General features: G+C 47.6%; 1 protein-coding gene across 2 annotated transcripts in view; it reads left to right on the top strand.

The window, feature by feature from the left end:
• Positions 1-15,248, top strand: part of LOC126525061 (uncharacterized) — a 72,317-nt gene that overhangs the window by 52,466 nt on the left and 4,603 nt on the right. Inside the window, exons 16-17 of one of the 2 annotated variants that reach the window (XM_055067512.2) lie at positions 1,874-2,116; positions 2,899-3,117. In XM_055067512.2, coding sequence (XP_054923487.2) covers positions 1,874-2,116; positions 2,899-3,117 — 462 coding nt within the window. Of the gene's footprint in view, positions 1-1,873; positions 2,117-2,895; positions 3,118-15,248 lie in introns of both variants that reach the window. The other variant, XM_050173118.3, reaches the window with a different exon arrangement.

Genomic DNA, 15,248 nt, shown 5'->3' with positions numbered 1-15,248 from the left:
GACCGCGGCAACTAATTCGAATTATCCGAAATTTCGAATTAACGAGTAGTGAATTAACGAGCTTTTACTGTACTGGTTCAGAGCTGTTTCTTTGCTGTGGCGATTTGGGGCCTTCCTCAATGTTACATTTTCCTGGCTGTTACGTGTTTTTTTTTATGCGGTCCTTTGAAAAACATACCAGCAGGGGTTCTATGAAGAAGACGACGACGATCGGTCACTGAACTGAGATGATGCACTATAAACACGTGCTGAGAAATTTTCTGCTGAGAGTAGGTTGGTGGTGAAGTTTTTATTTCCTTGCTCTGTAGTTTCTCTGCGACCCTTGTAAATGAGTTTTGTTGGCAGTGGGTGTCCTGTGACAGGCGCGAGATGATGAAACGCTCTGTCCAGTTCTGTGGTTTCTTCACTAGTTTTCGTGTCTTGCCACACTGTTACAAATGTGGCCTGAAACTTTGTTGATTTGCATAACTTCACTTTTGGTAGTAGGATGCTGGAATAGTTTGAGTTAGAATTCTCTGGATCCGAGCAAAATGTCGCTAAAGATGAAATTATACTAATTAGGCTTTCTAAAGCTTGCAGTGCTTACATTTAGTGTGGGCATTTATTGTACACTTCATCATCTGCATTGTCTGTATTGGTAAAAATTGGCTGTTTGTTCATGTTCATCTGTTTTTGAATTGTATACGTATTTAGGTGTGATAACTGAAGATGTCAAAGTTGCCATTGTCTCTACTTCTGGTGCCATACTCCTAACTGGTCGCTTTTGGAGCACATGGATTGGCTACGACTAGTAGAAAACGCGTAATGAACAAACCTACAAAACTTGCGGTCAGCTTTATTCTACTGCTCTTGTAGATCAGCCCGTGCCCATTTCTGCCATCAGGCACGATGCCAGGTGTTGTCACCTGAAATGTAGCAATATATTCTGAATATAGCTGCTTAAACGTGCCTTGTTTAGTGGTGCATGCTGGTTTTGTAATGATCCTTCAAAGCCTTTCAATATCAAGACGAGTTTCACCAAGCTCTTTAAAATTCTGTTCATTTTTTGGTTGAGCTTAGTTTTTTTTCTTGGCAATCTGGCCATAAAGAAGGTTGATGTGAACCAAACCAATCAGTTTAGCAGCTTGGGCAGTTTTCCCGCTACGTTTAGTGGTTGTTCGTGCTGTTCGTGCTTTATTTTTCTCGTTCATGTGCAAAAGTTATGCTAATTCTTGACATTTGTTTCCAAGCTGTCAAACATAATGCTGCTCTAGTGCTTGCAATGCCTCCTTTACTAGATGCCTGCCGTGTTAGCTGAGAAATTGGTTCCGTCCTCTCCCCTTTGCTCTTCTCCACCCGAGTCGGCTGCGAGCGCTAGTTGCAGCGGCTGCTCCAAACTTCAATCACATTCTCCTGCCTCCGAGATTTTAGCGGCGTCTGTTGCGATCCAGGAGGCAGGACCCGTGGTCTCTCGTTAAGCCATTGGTCGAGCACACGCCAGCCTAGGCATAGTCACTTCTGCCGCAACAGGAAGTAGGGTCAGCTGTGAGCGCAGTCTCTCCGCGACAGCCATCTAGTACAGGAGGCATTGGTGCTTGTAAAGGTGTCGTCAGGGTCTCGGATGTCCTTGAAACTCACTTTCACTTGAAAGTTGCATGGACCCACTGAACAGCTACTCGCTGTGGTAGTTTGGCAACTTGCATTTGGTGCATGGTGCCGCAGATATATTTGGCTGAGGCAGCTGCGTTTCGATGGGGTCAGGATGTGAAAATGCCCATGCACTGATCTAGGTGCATGTTACAGAACCCTAGGTAGTTACCAGTTTAGCTTCGGCATTGCAAATCTGATGAATCAATCAACCCTCTGTCCCACTGTTTTGTCTGCATACATACAGCTGCGGGCAGCCTCATGCGAAGCAGTGGAGAGGTGGACATGATGGCCAAGCTATTCGAGCAGCAGCAGCAGCGCCTTCTCCAGCAGCAAAGGGGGCCTCCTCCACCAGGTGTGCTTGGCCTAGTGAGGCAGCAGCAGCAGGGCCACCCCGCCATCAAGCTGCCGGGCATGATGAGGACTGCGGCGGCCGGCGCCCCGGCGGCTCCCCAGTCTGCTGCCATGGCTGCGTCCCGAGCCCACCACGGTCAGTGCAGTGAGAGCAGAAAACTTTCACACCACTGCGAGTGGTGTTAGTGGGGATGCGAGTTTGATTTAGCCAGACTCGAATGGTATGGCAGAGCAGTGAGTGAGCAAGGCACGGGTGACTGATAGATTGCAACTGTAAAGTGCTGCGTTTGACACAGCTGCTTCTAGCGACAGCCGTAGGACAACATCCATTGGCACTCGAAGTGGCTACCACTTGGGCGCAAAGTGATGATCATGACAGCTGGCACAACACTGGGCAAATCTCTTATAAAGCGTAAACCAAAAAAGTAATGACTGTGGTGAAGACTCCTTGGAAAGTTCAGAATGCTCCAGGTTGTGTGCAAGCCTTTATTTGCCAAACAGTTCTTAAGATGGTTTCTCTGAGGCATACGTGCTGCAAGCTCCTCAGCTGACAAAACATTTCTGGGAAGTGCCACCCTGCCGTAAGAGTGGCTGGAAGAGCTGCACACATTGTGTACTCTTTCGGATGTCTTGCATCACTCAGTTGACCCATTGCCCCTTACAGTAAGCTTGCCCCCTTGCAGTAACTTAAGGCTGATTCCAACTGCGCTCCAAGTCTTATCACTACGATGCAGAGCTTGCTCTCAATTGGAGCCAGAGTAAGTGCGCAGGTTAGTACCTGCAAAACGAAATATTTTCTACGTTCCAAGCGCTTTGTTATAGAAACACTTCACTGTGTGTGTGTGTAGCCCAACTACTGTGTTGTCAGTCATGCCACTTGTGGGCATACTGTCTGACCATCTGCATGCTATGCAGCAGCTGGTGGACTGAAAGGTGTGGCTGGTGGCAGCACTGGCCGTGGGCCATCCGTTGAGATGCTGCAGCAGGCCCTGGCCCAGGGTCTCCACCCACTGGCATTCCAGCAGTTCCTGCTCGGGGGTGCCGCTGCCCCTCCCGCTGTGGGGCCTTCCCCCTTCGCACCCGCTTTGCACCAGTCCCCAGCGCACCCCTTTGTGACCAATGCCACAGGGCCCCGTGGTGAGTACGCTGTTTTGTGCAAGACACCGAAGTGGAGACCATTTGTGATGAGATGGTGCATTGGTGGCGGGTGTGAGCAGGCAGTGAGGTAATGGCATCACAAAAAGCATGACAAAGCGCTCTGTTCTTGCCCTCGTTTTTGGGTTTTCCAAGTTTGTTGCTTTAAGTCGTCAGTAATTGAGCTGATGAATCTGAAGATGCATCTCCACCTGACGACTCGGTTGGCGATCTGCAAAGTCAGTCAGCGTCTAAGCGCTGCCTTCCCGATTTATAGACCACTGTCATGTCGTACTCTTGAAGCTATAGGCTCCAGCGTGCCAAACGTGCAGATGGATCTTTCATGTTTGTCCATGAACAGAGAGAATGGTGGTCACTTATGACTTGAAATTGGCAACCGTATATGTACAGGCGAAACTTGGTAACTGCCCATACTATAGCCAAGCATTCCTTCTCTGTGGTGGAGTAGTTAGACTCGGCATGTGACGGTGTTCTACTCGCGCAAGCGATGACTCATTTAGCGCAGTCTTGCCACTGAACAAGGACGGTGCCTAGACCGACGTCATTGGCGTCGGTGTGGATCATTGTCGGCGCATCCAAGTCAAAGTGGGCAAGAACAGGCGGAGTTTGTAGACGGTGCGGCCACTCGTTAAATGCCGCCTCCTGCTCCTCGCCCCACACAAACGTGACGTCTTCTCTGGTTAGGCAGGTCAGCGGTGAGGTGATGCGTGCAAAACCAGCAATAAATCGCCAGTAATATGCGTATAGGCCCAGGAAGTGTCTGACTGCCTTCTTGTCTGTAGGCCTTGAAAACTTCGCGACGGCTGAGATTTTCTCAGGATCGGGTCTGACACCTGCGACTTACGTGGCCCAAAAACTGTAGTTCTTCATAGCCAAAGTGGCACTTTTCAGGTTTTAAGGTAAGCCTAGCAGACCGTATGGCTTGAAGAACTGACCGAAGCCGTCTGAGATGTTCATCAAATGTGGCAGAATAAACAATCTCATCGTCTAGGTACACTAAGCAAGTCTTCCACTTAAGGTCTGAGAGAACAGTATCCATTAGCCTTTGGAACATGGCTGGGGCGGAGCACAAATCAAAAGGGAGAACTTTGAATTCATAGAGCCCATCAAGCGTCACAAAAGCAGTCTTTTCACGATTCAGCTCAGACTTCTATTTGCCAGTATCCATTTATGTCCATTGATGAGAAGTAACGTGCATGCCGTAGCCTGTAGAGGGAATCGTCGATGTGTGGTAAGGGATACGCATCTTTTTTCTTAACCTGATTGAGCTTGCGATAATCGATACCAAACCGCAAGCTACCATCCTTCTTAACGCGTACCACGGGCGATGCCCAAGGGTTTTTTGACGACTGGATGACATCATCTTCTAGCATTTTCTTGACTTGCTGCTGTATTGCTTCACGCTCTTTCTCAGCCACGTGATACGGATGTTGTTGGATGGATATTGCTGTTTCCTCCGTAATGATGCGGTGCTTTGTCAGTGGCGCTTGACGCACTCGGGACGTTGTAGAGAAGCAGTCCTTAAAATAGTCAAGCAGTTCCCTGAGACTTTGTTTCTGTTGCGACGCTAAACCTGGGTCAACGTCGACGACGGGTGCATGTGGCATCGTATCGGTGGTCGATTCCTCTTTTACAGCAAAGCAGTGTTGAACGTGGTCAATTTCATCAAAGTATGCCACAGCGGTGCCTTTACTGATGTGCTGGCGCTCATTGGTGAAATTTGTCAGTAGTACCTCTGTGTGACCACCGATTAGGCTGACGATACTGCGAGCGATGGCAACACCTTGATGGAACAGAAGTGTAGTTGTTCGGCTACATCGTCCTTGTTAAACTGTTCTCCGCAACTGACGGAGACAGACTGCATGATAGTGTTAGTATGCAGACATTGTCATCGGCGACATGTGACGATGTACGTTGACACTCTTCGTCGTGGCTCATGTCTGTACTAGTTGACAAGGTTATCTTGCCATCCCATATGTTAATCACGGCGCTGTACTCCTGCAAGAAGTCTATTGCAAGGATGAGTGATCTGCAGCACCCTCTTAAAATCAAAAGTGGCGACAAAAGCTGTGTTTCCTATCTGGAGCCATGCAGTACATTTTCCTGTAGACATCATTATCTGGCCCCTGGCATCTCAAATATGAGGGCCCATTCATTGCATTTTGACTTTCTTAAGCCAGTCTGCCAACTGCTCACTCATTATCGAAAAGTCTGTGCCAGTATCAACTAAAGCCGTCACGTCATGCTCATCAATCGTTAAGAGTAGGTCGGCACTCACAAATTCGCCGGCGTTCCATTTCTCCGGGTTGTTCTTCTCGTTTCTCAGTAATAATGGAGTATTCTTGCGGTTCAATGACTTGCACCCCCCCCCCCCCCCCCCCCCCCGAAGGTCGCTGATTTGAGTTTCCCTTCTGTGGGCTTGGAGAGCGGCCTGTTACCACACCGGTGAAACTGTGCCAGTTTGGCGAAAAATAACGTAACGGAGACGGCGAGCGCAACCGAAGATTAGCTGAGCTGCCTTGTTCCCGAGTGACACTGACGCAGAGTAGCAGGTGACATTTCCTGGATGCCACCCTGGCTACGAGGGCAAAAACGATAAATGTGCCCTGGTTCACCACAGTGAAAACACAATGGCCTGCGATCAGCAGTGCACCATACGTCGGTCCTGCAAAGCTGGGGTCGCCTGAAATGCTCCCTCTGTATCCAGGCAGCAATAGGTGGCCGCTGGTGGTACTGCTGTACTGGCCCGGTAGAAGGCGGGCGACGAACAGCATCGACGTAGCTGTATGCGCGAGGCTTGAAGCGTGGCTCGGGACACAGTTCAGGGAGTGGCTCAGGTGATGCAAATGCTTGCCGGATTTCTTGGCGGACAACTTCAGTGACCGAAGCAACAGTGAACTCTTTCGATGGCGTTCGTATTGCCAGCAACGCTGCTGGACCGCGCGCTCGATTGCACCGGCTTCCTTAATGAATTCTTCCACTGTTGTAGGCGGGTTACGCACAAGACCAGCGAATAGCTGTTCTTTGATGCCGCGCATGAGATGGCTCAGCTTCTTCGAATCGGGTATGTTGGGATCCCCGCGGCGAAACAAACGAGACATGTCCTCGGCAAACATGGAGACATTTTTATTGGGCTTCTGATTGCACAACTCGAGAAGGCGTTGGGCATTATCTCGGCGATCGGTGCTTCCGAAAGTATCAAGTAGCCAACGGCAAAATTCGTCCCACGTTGTCAAATGTGCCTCGGGGTTTTGGAACCCCAGTGGAAAGCTTCTGGTCTGGACGCCACTGATTGACCTTAGCTGCGCGTTTGTACTGGTCCAGCCAGTCTTCGGCGTCTTCATACGTGTCACTGTGGAAGCTTGTGGGGACTAGATTGTTTTGAACAGTCACCTGTGTTGGATTTGTAAGCGCCATCTCCTGAGTTGGTGAGGTCGCTGACAAAGTTCCTTGCAAGAGGCTGAATTCCGGGCACAGACCTTACAGGCGGCGGCTTGCGCGGTGCACAGGTGTCTCGACACGTGGATGTCTTGAATGGCTGGATGCAGGGCTACTCGCAGGAGTCGTCCCTATCATTAGGCGATGATGCGATACCTAGCACCCCCACCAGTGTCATGGCTCACTTGAGACAAGAGCGGAGAGCAGTATTTAATCGAGACAAATAAAACAAGCGTTCAGTTCAGGCTTCTTCTCTAGCACCTCGTTTGCACACTTGAGGTTGTCGTCTTCGTCGTCAGCGTGGTTGGGCACAGATGGCATCGCGGCAATGTTTTTCACTCTTACCAGCACACTGCAATTTATTGTTATAATGAACATTGGGTATAATGTACTTTCGTGCTGGATGCAGCTTTATTTGTTACGAGGTCCAACTTTATATTGCAAAGACTCGCAACATTTTTCTCGCTCCGTATTGTCGGTCAGTAGTATTTTGAAATATTGCTTTCTGTTACGATTGTAAACAAGGTGCCCATCATTCCAGTGAGGTGCCATGCTCGATGCTACATCACACAAAAGTGTAAGTATATCCCCTGAACGTGATACCAGGGAATGTGGGCAATTTGTCATGGAAACCATGGTGTTGACATTTGTCATTCCAGCCAGCACATGTATGGGGTCTCATGTGCTCTAGGAGCAAGACACAGTGCAAACACAAAGGGCATTTATTGCTCCTTTTATCCAAGAATGGCTAGCTTACTAAACTACACATGAAATTGGATATGCTGAGGAATCGGTGGGGTTTGACTGGCCACACAAGGATCCTGAGTGTTCTCCCATGTCCCACACTGATGCCCAACTCATTCGCTGGTGTGGTCCCACGAATGAGTGTCGAAATGATCGGGGAGCCCTCCATGTGTCAGACCCACGGAGTGTGCACCCATCCCGTGCTCAGTGCCATCCTGCAGCCAATATCGTTAGTCGTGTGCCCGAGTTCCCATGCTGTCAGGCAGCGCTAGCATTGGAACGCTTGCATCTATTGCTACAGCGCAACTGTGACAGACTTCAGAATGCCAGGAGGCACGAGCTATGCGGAGAAAACGTCTGAGGACATGAGTAGAGAGCCCCGCACATGACGCAAGCACACATGTTGCTTGTAGTGTGGCTTATGGAAGCGCAGAATTTTTGTTCAAGGTTAATGTTGCTCTCCAATCTGAGCACCTCAGTTCATGAGCAGACTGGCAAAAGTGAACTTTCACTCCCAGTTGTCGTGATTCCTAGGCCTTGCATTGGCTTGCACAAGAGCCATTTCGAGAATTGGCAGATGTCTGGAGTCTATACTACTCCTGCAGTTCTCAGTCAACTCCTTTGCCACAATATGCCAATTTCTCAACTAGTTTTACACCAGTGCTCCTGCAAAGCAATGCCCCTGCAAAGCATGCAGGTAGTAGTGTGTCCTGAACCGGTTAAAGGCCAGTTGAAATGCATTTTTTTGTCCTGACAAAACTGCTCAAGATCGGGAAGCATTGGGGCGAGAATAAATGCTACAATCAGTGGTGTTGAGCAGATGCACTGCTTCACTTCCGCAATGGCACTGCCTTCCACGTTTCCCTCAGTGAAGCCTTGATTCCCGAAGTACAGTGAGAAAGTGCCGAGAGATGTCATCGTGGTGCCGACAAGGCCACCGTACGTGCACCATGGACGTGGTGAAATTAGTGTACAGCGAAAGGCTCGTTAATTCACAACTCATTCATTCGAAATTTCACATAATTTGAAGTAGCAGCCGCGGTCCGTCTAGCAATGTATTGAAAGCAATATGTAACACATCTCGCTAATTCACACTGAAACCCGCACCGCCACCGATAATTTGAACTCCACGCTATCGTGGAGGGGTAGAGTGCTAGTGCGTGGGAGCATGTTGGCGAAGCTCGTGTCGTCGCGCAGGGCGCGCAGCTTTGCTTCTATCTGCGGCCCTTTATTTAGGCCTGACTGGAGAGACACGTTTGCGCCTGGCCATGGCATGGCCAACGCCTCTGTTGCAGGTCACATCTCTCCCATGAGGTTCTCTATAAAGCTTAAGGGCGATCAAATCGTTGCCGTGCACCTTATGCTGTATGTGCGAGAGAAAGCGTGCACGAGCAAGGAAGGCGAGGTGGATGCGGGCGGAGGTGGTCTTCTCTGGTGGCTGCTGCTTATTGCATGGCCATGCGGGCGCCGTATCTTGAAAGCGATCTGCAATGTGGCCAAAGTGCGCGTTCGCGTGGGCCTCATCTTGAAAGGTATCTGCGATGTTTGCAGAGTGCGCGTAGTGCCGGTAGCTTCGTATGCGATGTGCTTTCTACGTTTCGTTCATTGAAACGAGAGCTGTACGAAGGTCAATTTGCTCACTGCCACTGCTGCGATTCCTCACTCGAGCGTTTTTCAGTGAGTTCTCGCGGTGATCGAGCGAGATGTGTTCATGTTCACTTATGCACGCGAGACGCCGTACTTGTTAATTTATTTAGTAAGTGAATGTTTACTAGTTCATAAGCCAATAAAACTACTATCCTTACTTCGTATAGCTATCTACTAATTTGCTATTGCAATCGCTTCGCGGTCAAAACTGCGAAATTGTTTTTTCTCTGCGCTAGTCGGTGCGACAAACGCGTGGATGGAGCAACAGCCATCTCAACGTCGGGCACGTTGGACTGTGTTGGCCATGTTCGGTTACGTTGGCTGCGCCAGTGCTGTGAAGTAAAGACGCTAACGCCAACGTGACGTAGCGCATGTGTGCGCGTGCTCACGCCACGCAGGACTATATGCGCGCCTTAACTGAGCAATTTTTTCTCGTACTTTCATTAATTCGAATTTTGTATAATTCAAATTTTCATAGCATCCCCGCCGAATTCGAATTAACGAGCTTTTGCTGTATTGGTCACTCTGGGACAGCATCCTGGAGTGACCCCTCAGGCAACTGTCACTTTCGCTTGAAAGTGCAGTGCTCTTAAGAGTCACTGTAATCACATCTACTGTTGCAGCAGAGTTTATATACTAAAGGTCTTCGAAGTCTGCGAACACTACGATGTCATTTTTGAGGACTTGAAAACCGTTAAATTACAACAGATGTCGCAAAATCGTTGATATTTCTAATTTGGCTAAGCTCTTGCCATAAGGTTGACACAAATTAACTGTCCTTCCAATTTGTTCATAAGCTTTGTAAGGTAAGAAGCTGCTGTACGTATTTCATGGAAGCTAGTGGTCGTTTGTTCCTAAAATCTTTGTTTCCAATTTGTAAATGTTCTTCCACTGTTAGTTTTGTTTTCAAGCTGTCAAATACCCTAATAATTTGAATGTAATGTGACCATTATTGTAGTGCAAGGGATGACTTTCCAGTCACGCCAAATAATGAAGTAAAACCACGAATGTAATGCGAGATCAACTGAAAGAAATCGCACTTAATTCACGGAATAGAAATTCTTAAGAGTTCTTTTCACATCGTCATAGTCCGAGGCCGAGCTTTCCCTGTTGCTCTCTACCTCCCAGATCAAGCCATTTTTGTGCCATTGGATCAGTTCGAGGTAGAGCCAATCTTAAAAGAATTGCATAACCGTTTCCTCCAAGAGGTCATACCAGGCAACGACGAGGTACACTAAAGCCCTTCTGAACAGCCTTGCATTTAAAGGGTCCCTGAAACACTTCTTATCGAAGTCAAGAAATGCATTGAAGTCATATTAGACTATTTCACAAATAACTTGCCACAAAAAGTACTGCAATGTATTGAGCAGCAAGTTATTGGCAATCAAACATCGTGTTAGCGGTGCTTCCGTTTCTTCAGTGACTTACACTGCGAAGGCTACGGTGGAGCAGGGTATGCCCACAAAGCTCTGCCTACTGAATGTCACCATTGTGCAGAGTTAACATTTAATTTTGTTCATGTAGACGCCATTATTTCTGATTTAGCTGCTTACGATGTGCCGAACGCTGTTGTTCTCTGGAAGGCGCAGTGCGTTCAGCCAGCAGAGTCATCACGGCACCCCGCGGCTGCAGCGGTATCTATGCTACATAGCAGACTGCAGCTACATGCAACTGCAGTGCCTACGCACAGCGTTTGCTTTGTGCACGACAGGGCTTGAGTGCCCTCTCGTGCTCACGTGCTCGGGTCTGGTCGTGCCACATGGTGCGGACTGGCTTTGTTGTGCACAAGCTTGACCGATGGATAGTCGTAGCCACATCAAACTTGAGCATTTTCGAAGCGCTATCAATAGCTCAATATGAAGCCAAGTCTGCCAAGGCGTCTAACCAAGTGTGGCCAGGAGTGAGCACACGCTGGCAAATGTGCATGTGCTCTGACGTCAAGTGTCAAGTGGTTCGAGGCTAGTTGCTTGTTAAAAACTAGTCTAAATTAGCGAGGCCCAACGGCTACGACACCAATAAGCAGGGTGGCCAAAGTTTCATTCCTCCGCTGGTGGCTGCGGCCAGGCTTGAGCAGATCGGCTTCTTTCGCAAGTATCTAATTATCGAAATGCGAAAGCAGATTTTTCCTTTCTTCAGCCTGTTTATTAAATGCGCCAATAAATATGCACAGTGACAGTAGGAAAGAGCACACAGATTCAAACACCCTTCTTGATCGATGTCAGCTATTGGCAATAGCAGCCGCATATGGGAATCTGCTGTGTTATGAAACAAAGCATCCAGAAAAGAATGAGAAGCAGGCTTCTATTAAAAAGAGAGCATTTGAGAGGAAGGTGAATTCGTGCTCCGCTTGAGAGCTCCACATGCCGCACATGACTGCAAAAGTTGGCAGAGATGTTCACAGCAGCTTATACTATCTGCGGACAGTTTCTTCTTTTTTTTTTTTTTTCATCAAGCCCCAGGGGCGATTCAAAACCCTTTCAAAGAGGGCCTCACCCCGCCATCTGCTAATCGACTCGTTGACATCCAGCCTCCAAGCTGTGTTTTTCAGCTCCTCGGCCATCAGAAGCTTGTTTCTTGAAGTGACCGTCATGCCGAATGCATTGAGTCGCCATAATGTGGCGAGTGAATGGAGTCGAAGTGTGAAGGCCTCGGGCTACTAACATATAGTACTACTGCAGCACAGTAACTGCCACCACTGCCAACAAACAAGTTTCAACTTCCCTCGACTTGTCTCTGGATTTGGATTGAGATGTAAAAGAGAACAGGTTGCCAACATACGCTAAGACTGCATGCTTTACATTTGCTTTAATATGGTAACTGTTGCTGTTATTCAAATGTAATGCGAAGGTTGACTTCAAGCAAAGATAATGTTGGAAAAAAAGCATTGAAATCAAGTAAATACAGTATGTTGCTTCAGTCCCTGAAAATATTTGGTCAGAGCTTTGGAAGAAGGTACTTGGAAAATTCTTCTAATACTTTCCGCACAAGCTGCTACACACCCCGAGAAGGCCTCTTCCGTGAGCTTGATTGTGCTTCTGAGCCAGCTGTCCGTCAGTACCAGGGGCGTAGCCAGGGGGGGGGGCTTATGGGGCTTCAGCCCCCCCCCCCCGAAATTTTTTCGTGCTGTCCATGCCCCGCCGACCAAATCAACCCCCGGCGCCGGAAATCATTCGGGATTTTGTCTGGTGTCTTTTTCACGCTCGAAATGACATTTCACCGCAAACATTGCGAACTCTGGCTGGATTTCGCGGCAACGCCCATGCACCAGGAGTCGCATAACACAGATTCCCATCCGAGCACAAAGTTTCAAGGGCGTTTTGATGGCGAGCGGGCTCGTCGCGGCATATCGCGGAGGCCGCGGAATCTACGGAGCGCATGGATGTAAATTCTGAAACTTCCGTGGGTATACAGTTCTCATAAACTTTTGATGTGAAAGGTGCATTGATATTTCCAAAGTTGGGCTTTAGATATTCAATTGCGGAACTTTGTGGGTTTAATGTTGTTTTCAACATTTGACAGCAAAGGTTCATTGACTTTTCTAAAATCTTACATCGGAACATGCAACGAGACAAGGCAAATCAGCCCACTATCAGACAAGCTGACAAAGCACGCAGCGAGATTCAATGAGACAAAACATTGTGGTGGTTCATTGGAATGGGTGAGCCGACGATGTTGGCTCACTCTTAGGTGCGCAAAAGAGAAAAGCGGGGAGCAAGCGCGCCGCCTTCCGTCGCGCGCTATACATCGGGGGAAGTGGAAGAAGGATGGGCAGGCCTTAGGATTCTGTGATCTGTGAATCTGTGATTGCGCAACGTGTTTATTTGCCTTGTTTGACACATTATAACAGTGGCTTTTTGCTTAGATACGTAGATTTATTGGATACTTATACGTATATTTAAATACCTTGTTGCGAGGTTTTGTGTATACGTGCAGTGAGCTTTGTTTCCAGTGACACTTTTTTGTCCTTTATCAAGCTATATCTTCGCATTTGTATATTCCATTGTATCTTCACATTTCAAATGTACGAGGGTGAGTCAAATGAAAGTGAGCCAACCCACCCCGCGCAATAATAATTCGGTGGATTATCTGTGAGGGATGCGCGTAGCACACAAGCATCTCTCATTTACAAAAGTGACATGCAGGTGTGAGGATAACTGTTCTTTAATGCTCTCATACACTTGGTTGAACATGGTTGTGTGACGTAATGGACGCTGCAGAAGTTGAGAAGAGTGGTGCTGTAAGGTTTTTGACAGCTGAAGGTGTTTCCTTAAAAGAAATTAGTTGCCGTAGGGCTGCCGTGTACGTTGAACATTGCATTTCATTGGCCACTGTGAAGCGTTGGAGCAAACGGTCCAACAAAGGACGTGAAAGTTGCAAAGACGATCCAAGACAGGGCCAAAGCCACCGTGCAATCACCCCCAACACAATCGCAAAGGTTGATGAGCTGATTAGACAAGAACGGATGATAAGCATCGGTAAACTGGCAGAGCGTACATCAGCCATGCTTCTGTTCACACCACAATTCATGAACATCTCTGTTATCGGCTCTTGTGTGCGCAATGGATGCCCAAGATTTTGAACCACCACCAGAAGAAGGTTCTGCGCTGCCTTGATTCATCTGATCCGGTATCACAATGAGGGTGACTACTTCTTGTATGCAATTGGGATCGGGGATGAACCATAGTGTCACTACTACGAGCCCGAAACACGATGGCAAAGCTTACAGTGGAAATATTCGAATTCACCAGCTCCAAAGAAAGCAAAACCGTTATTAGCGCCGGAAAGGTGTTGTTGACTTTCTTTTTTTTCGATCGTCAGGGGCCATTACTGAGGGAATTCGCTAAAGCTGGAGGGACTATCAATCGTTTCCGATATTGTGAAACGCTGGATCGTCTGCGTGTCGCAATCAAGAACAAACGACTTTGAAAAGTGTCGAATGGGGTCATCTTGATAAGCACTACCCGCTGTGGTTGCACAGTCGCTATGGTGTTGGGCTGTTGAGCACGAGGTCGCGGAATCGAATCCCGGCCATGGCGGCCGGATGTCGATGGGGGCGAAATGCGAAAACACCCGTGTACTTAGATTTAGGTGCACGTTAAAGAACCCCATGTGGTCGAAATTTCCGGAGTCCTCCACTACGGCGTGCCTCATAATCAAAAAGTGGTTTTGGCACGTAAAACCCCATAATTAATTTTTAATTGTTTCACTGCAATGCTTGTCCCCACGTCGCTGATGTGGTTAATACAAAACTGGCAAAGTTCAAGTGGGAAACGCTGCAACATGCCCCATACAGCTGAGACCTGTCACCTTGCGACTTCCACATTTTGGGACGAATGAAAAACAACTCAAGCGAAACAGATTCGTGTCAAACGATGACGTGAGAGTCAGTTGCAGATTTTTTGAAGCAGCAACCCAAGGAGTTTTATGAGACGGGAATCACCCGACTCGTTAGTGAATGGGACAAATGTCTCAATGCTCATGGAGACTACTTTTAAATAAGGTACCCCGTTTGTCATATATTCGCGTTGGCTTACTTTCATTTGACTCGCCCTCGTATATGTTGCAGAACGGCTTTATATACGCGCTCTTTGTTGGAACAATAATTTCGGTGCAATTACTCACGATACATGACCGGTGGCAGCTGCTACTGCGTAATACATTGGAATAAATGACAGCGTCGGAGAGTTTTCCCTGGCCGTTGCATATGTACAAAAATGTAAACAAGGTTCTTGAATCAAGGCTTGAAACAAGGTTCTTGAAAGTTTAATTAACATATTTGTCCTCAACTTGTTCATTTCATCACCTTTATATTTTTCATATCAGCGGCATGAACTGCTTTGCTGGTTTCGAACTGATATAGTAGTTCTAAAGATTGGGTGATATTTTCTTTACTTACTAAATAGACAAAAACATGGAAGCGTTGATATCGGTTATTTCGGGCACAATTTTTGGCACATACGAGTAACTTTTTATGAAAAAATACATATATTACTTGTTTTGACAGTGCGTAGCGTTCAAGAAATCGTTTGCAGCATCTTTGGCAATGGCAATGCAATTATTATTAATGTATTTGATCCCTCGACAAATTGTTTAAGAGGAAGGTTTAGCTCCGGCCCAACTCCGACGCGGCCTATTGAAATACATGTAAAACGCAGAAACGCGTTTCTGAGATAACCCCTAGGTCGCTTTTAATGAAATTTGTTGCATTTGAGAGAGGAAGTTAAATTCTAGTATCTATTCGAAGCGGAATATTGATTTAGGGCCTGAATCTTGTTTCATATATT

The sequence above is a fragment of the Dermacentor andersoni genome, chromosome 3 (genome assembly GCF_023375885.2).
Source record: "Dermacentor andersoni chromosome 3, qqDerAnde1_hic_scaffold, whole genome shotgun sequence".
Classification (NCBI taxonomy): Eukaryota; Metazoa; Arthropoda; class Arachnida; order Ixodida; family Ixodidae; genus Dermacentor; species Dermacentor andersoni.
This window is presented reverse-complemented; position numbering and strand designations above follow the sequence as displayed.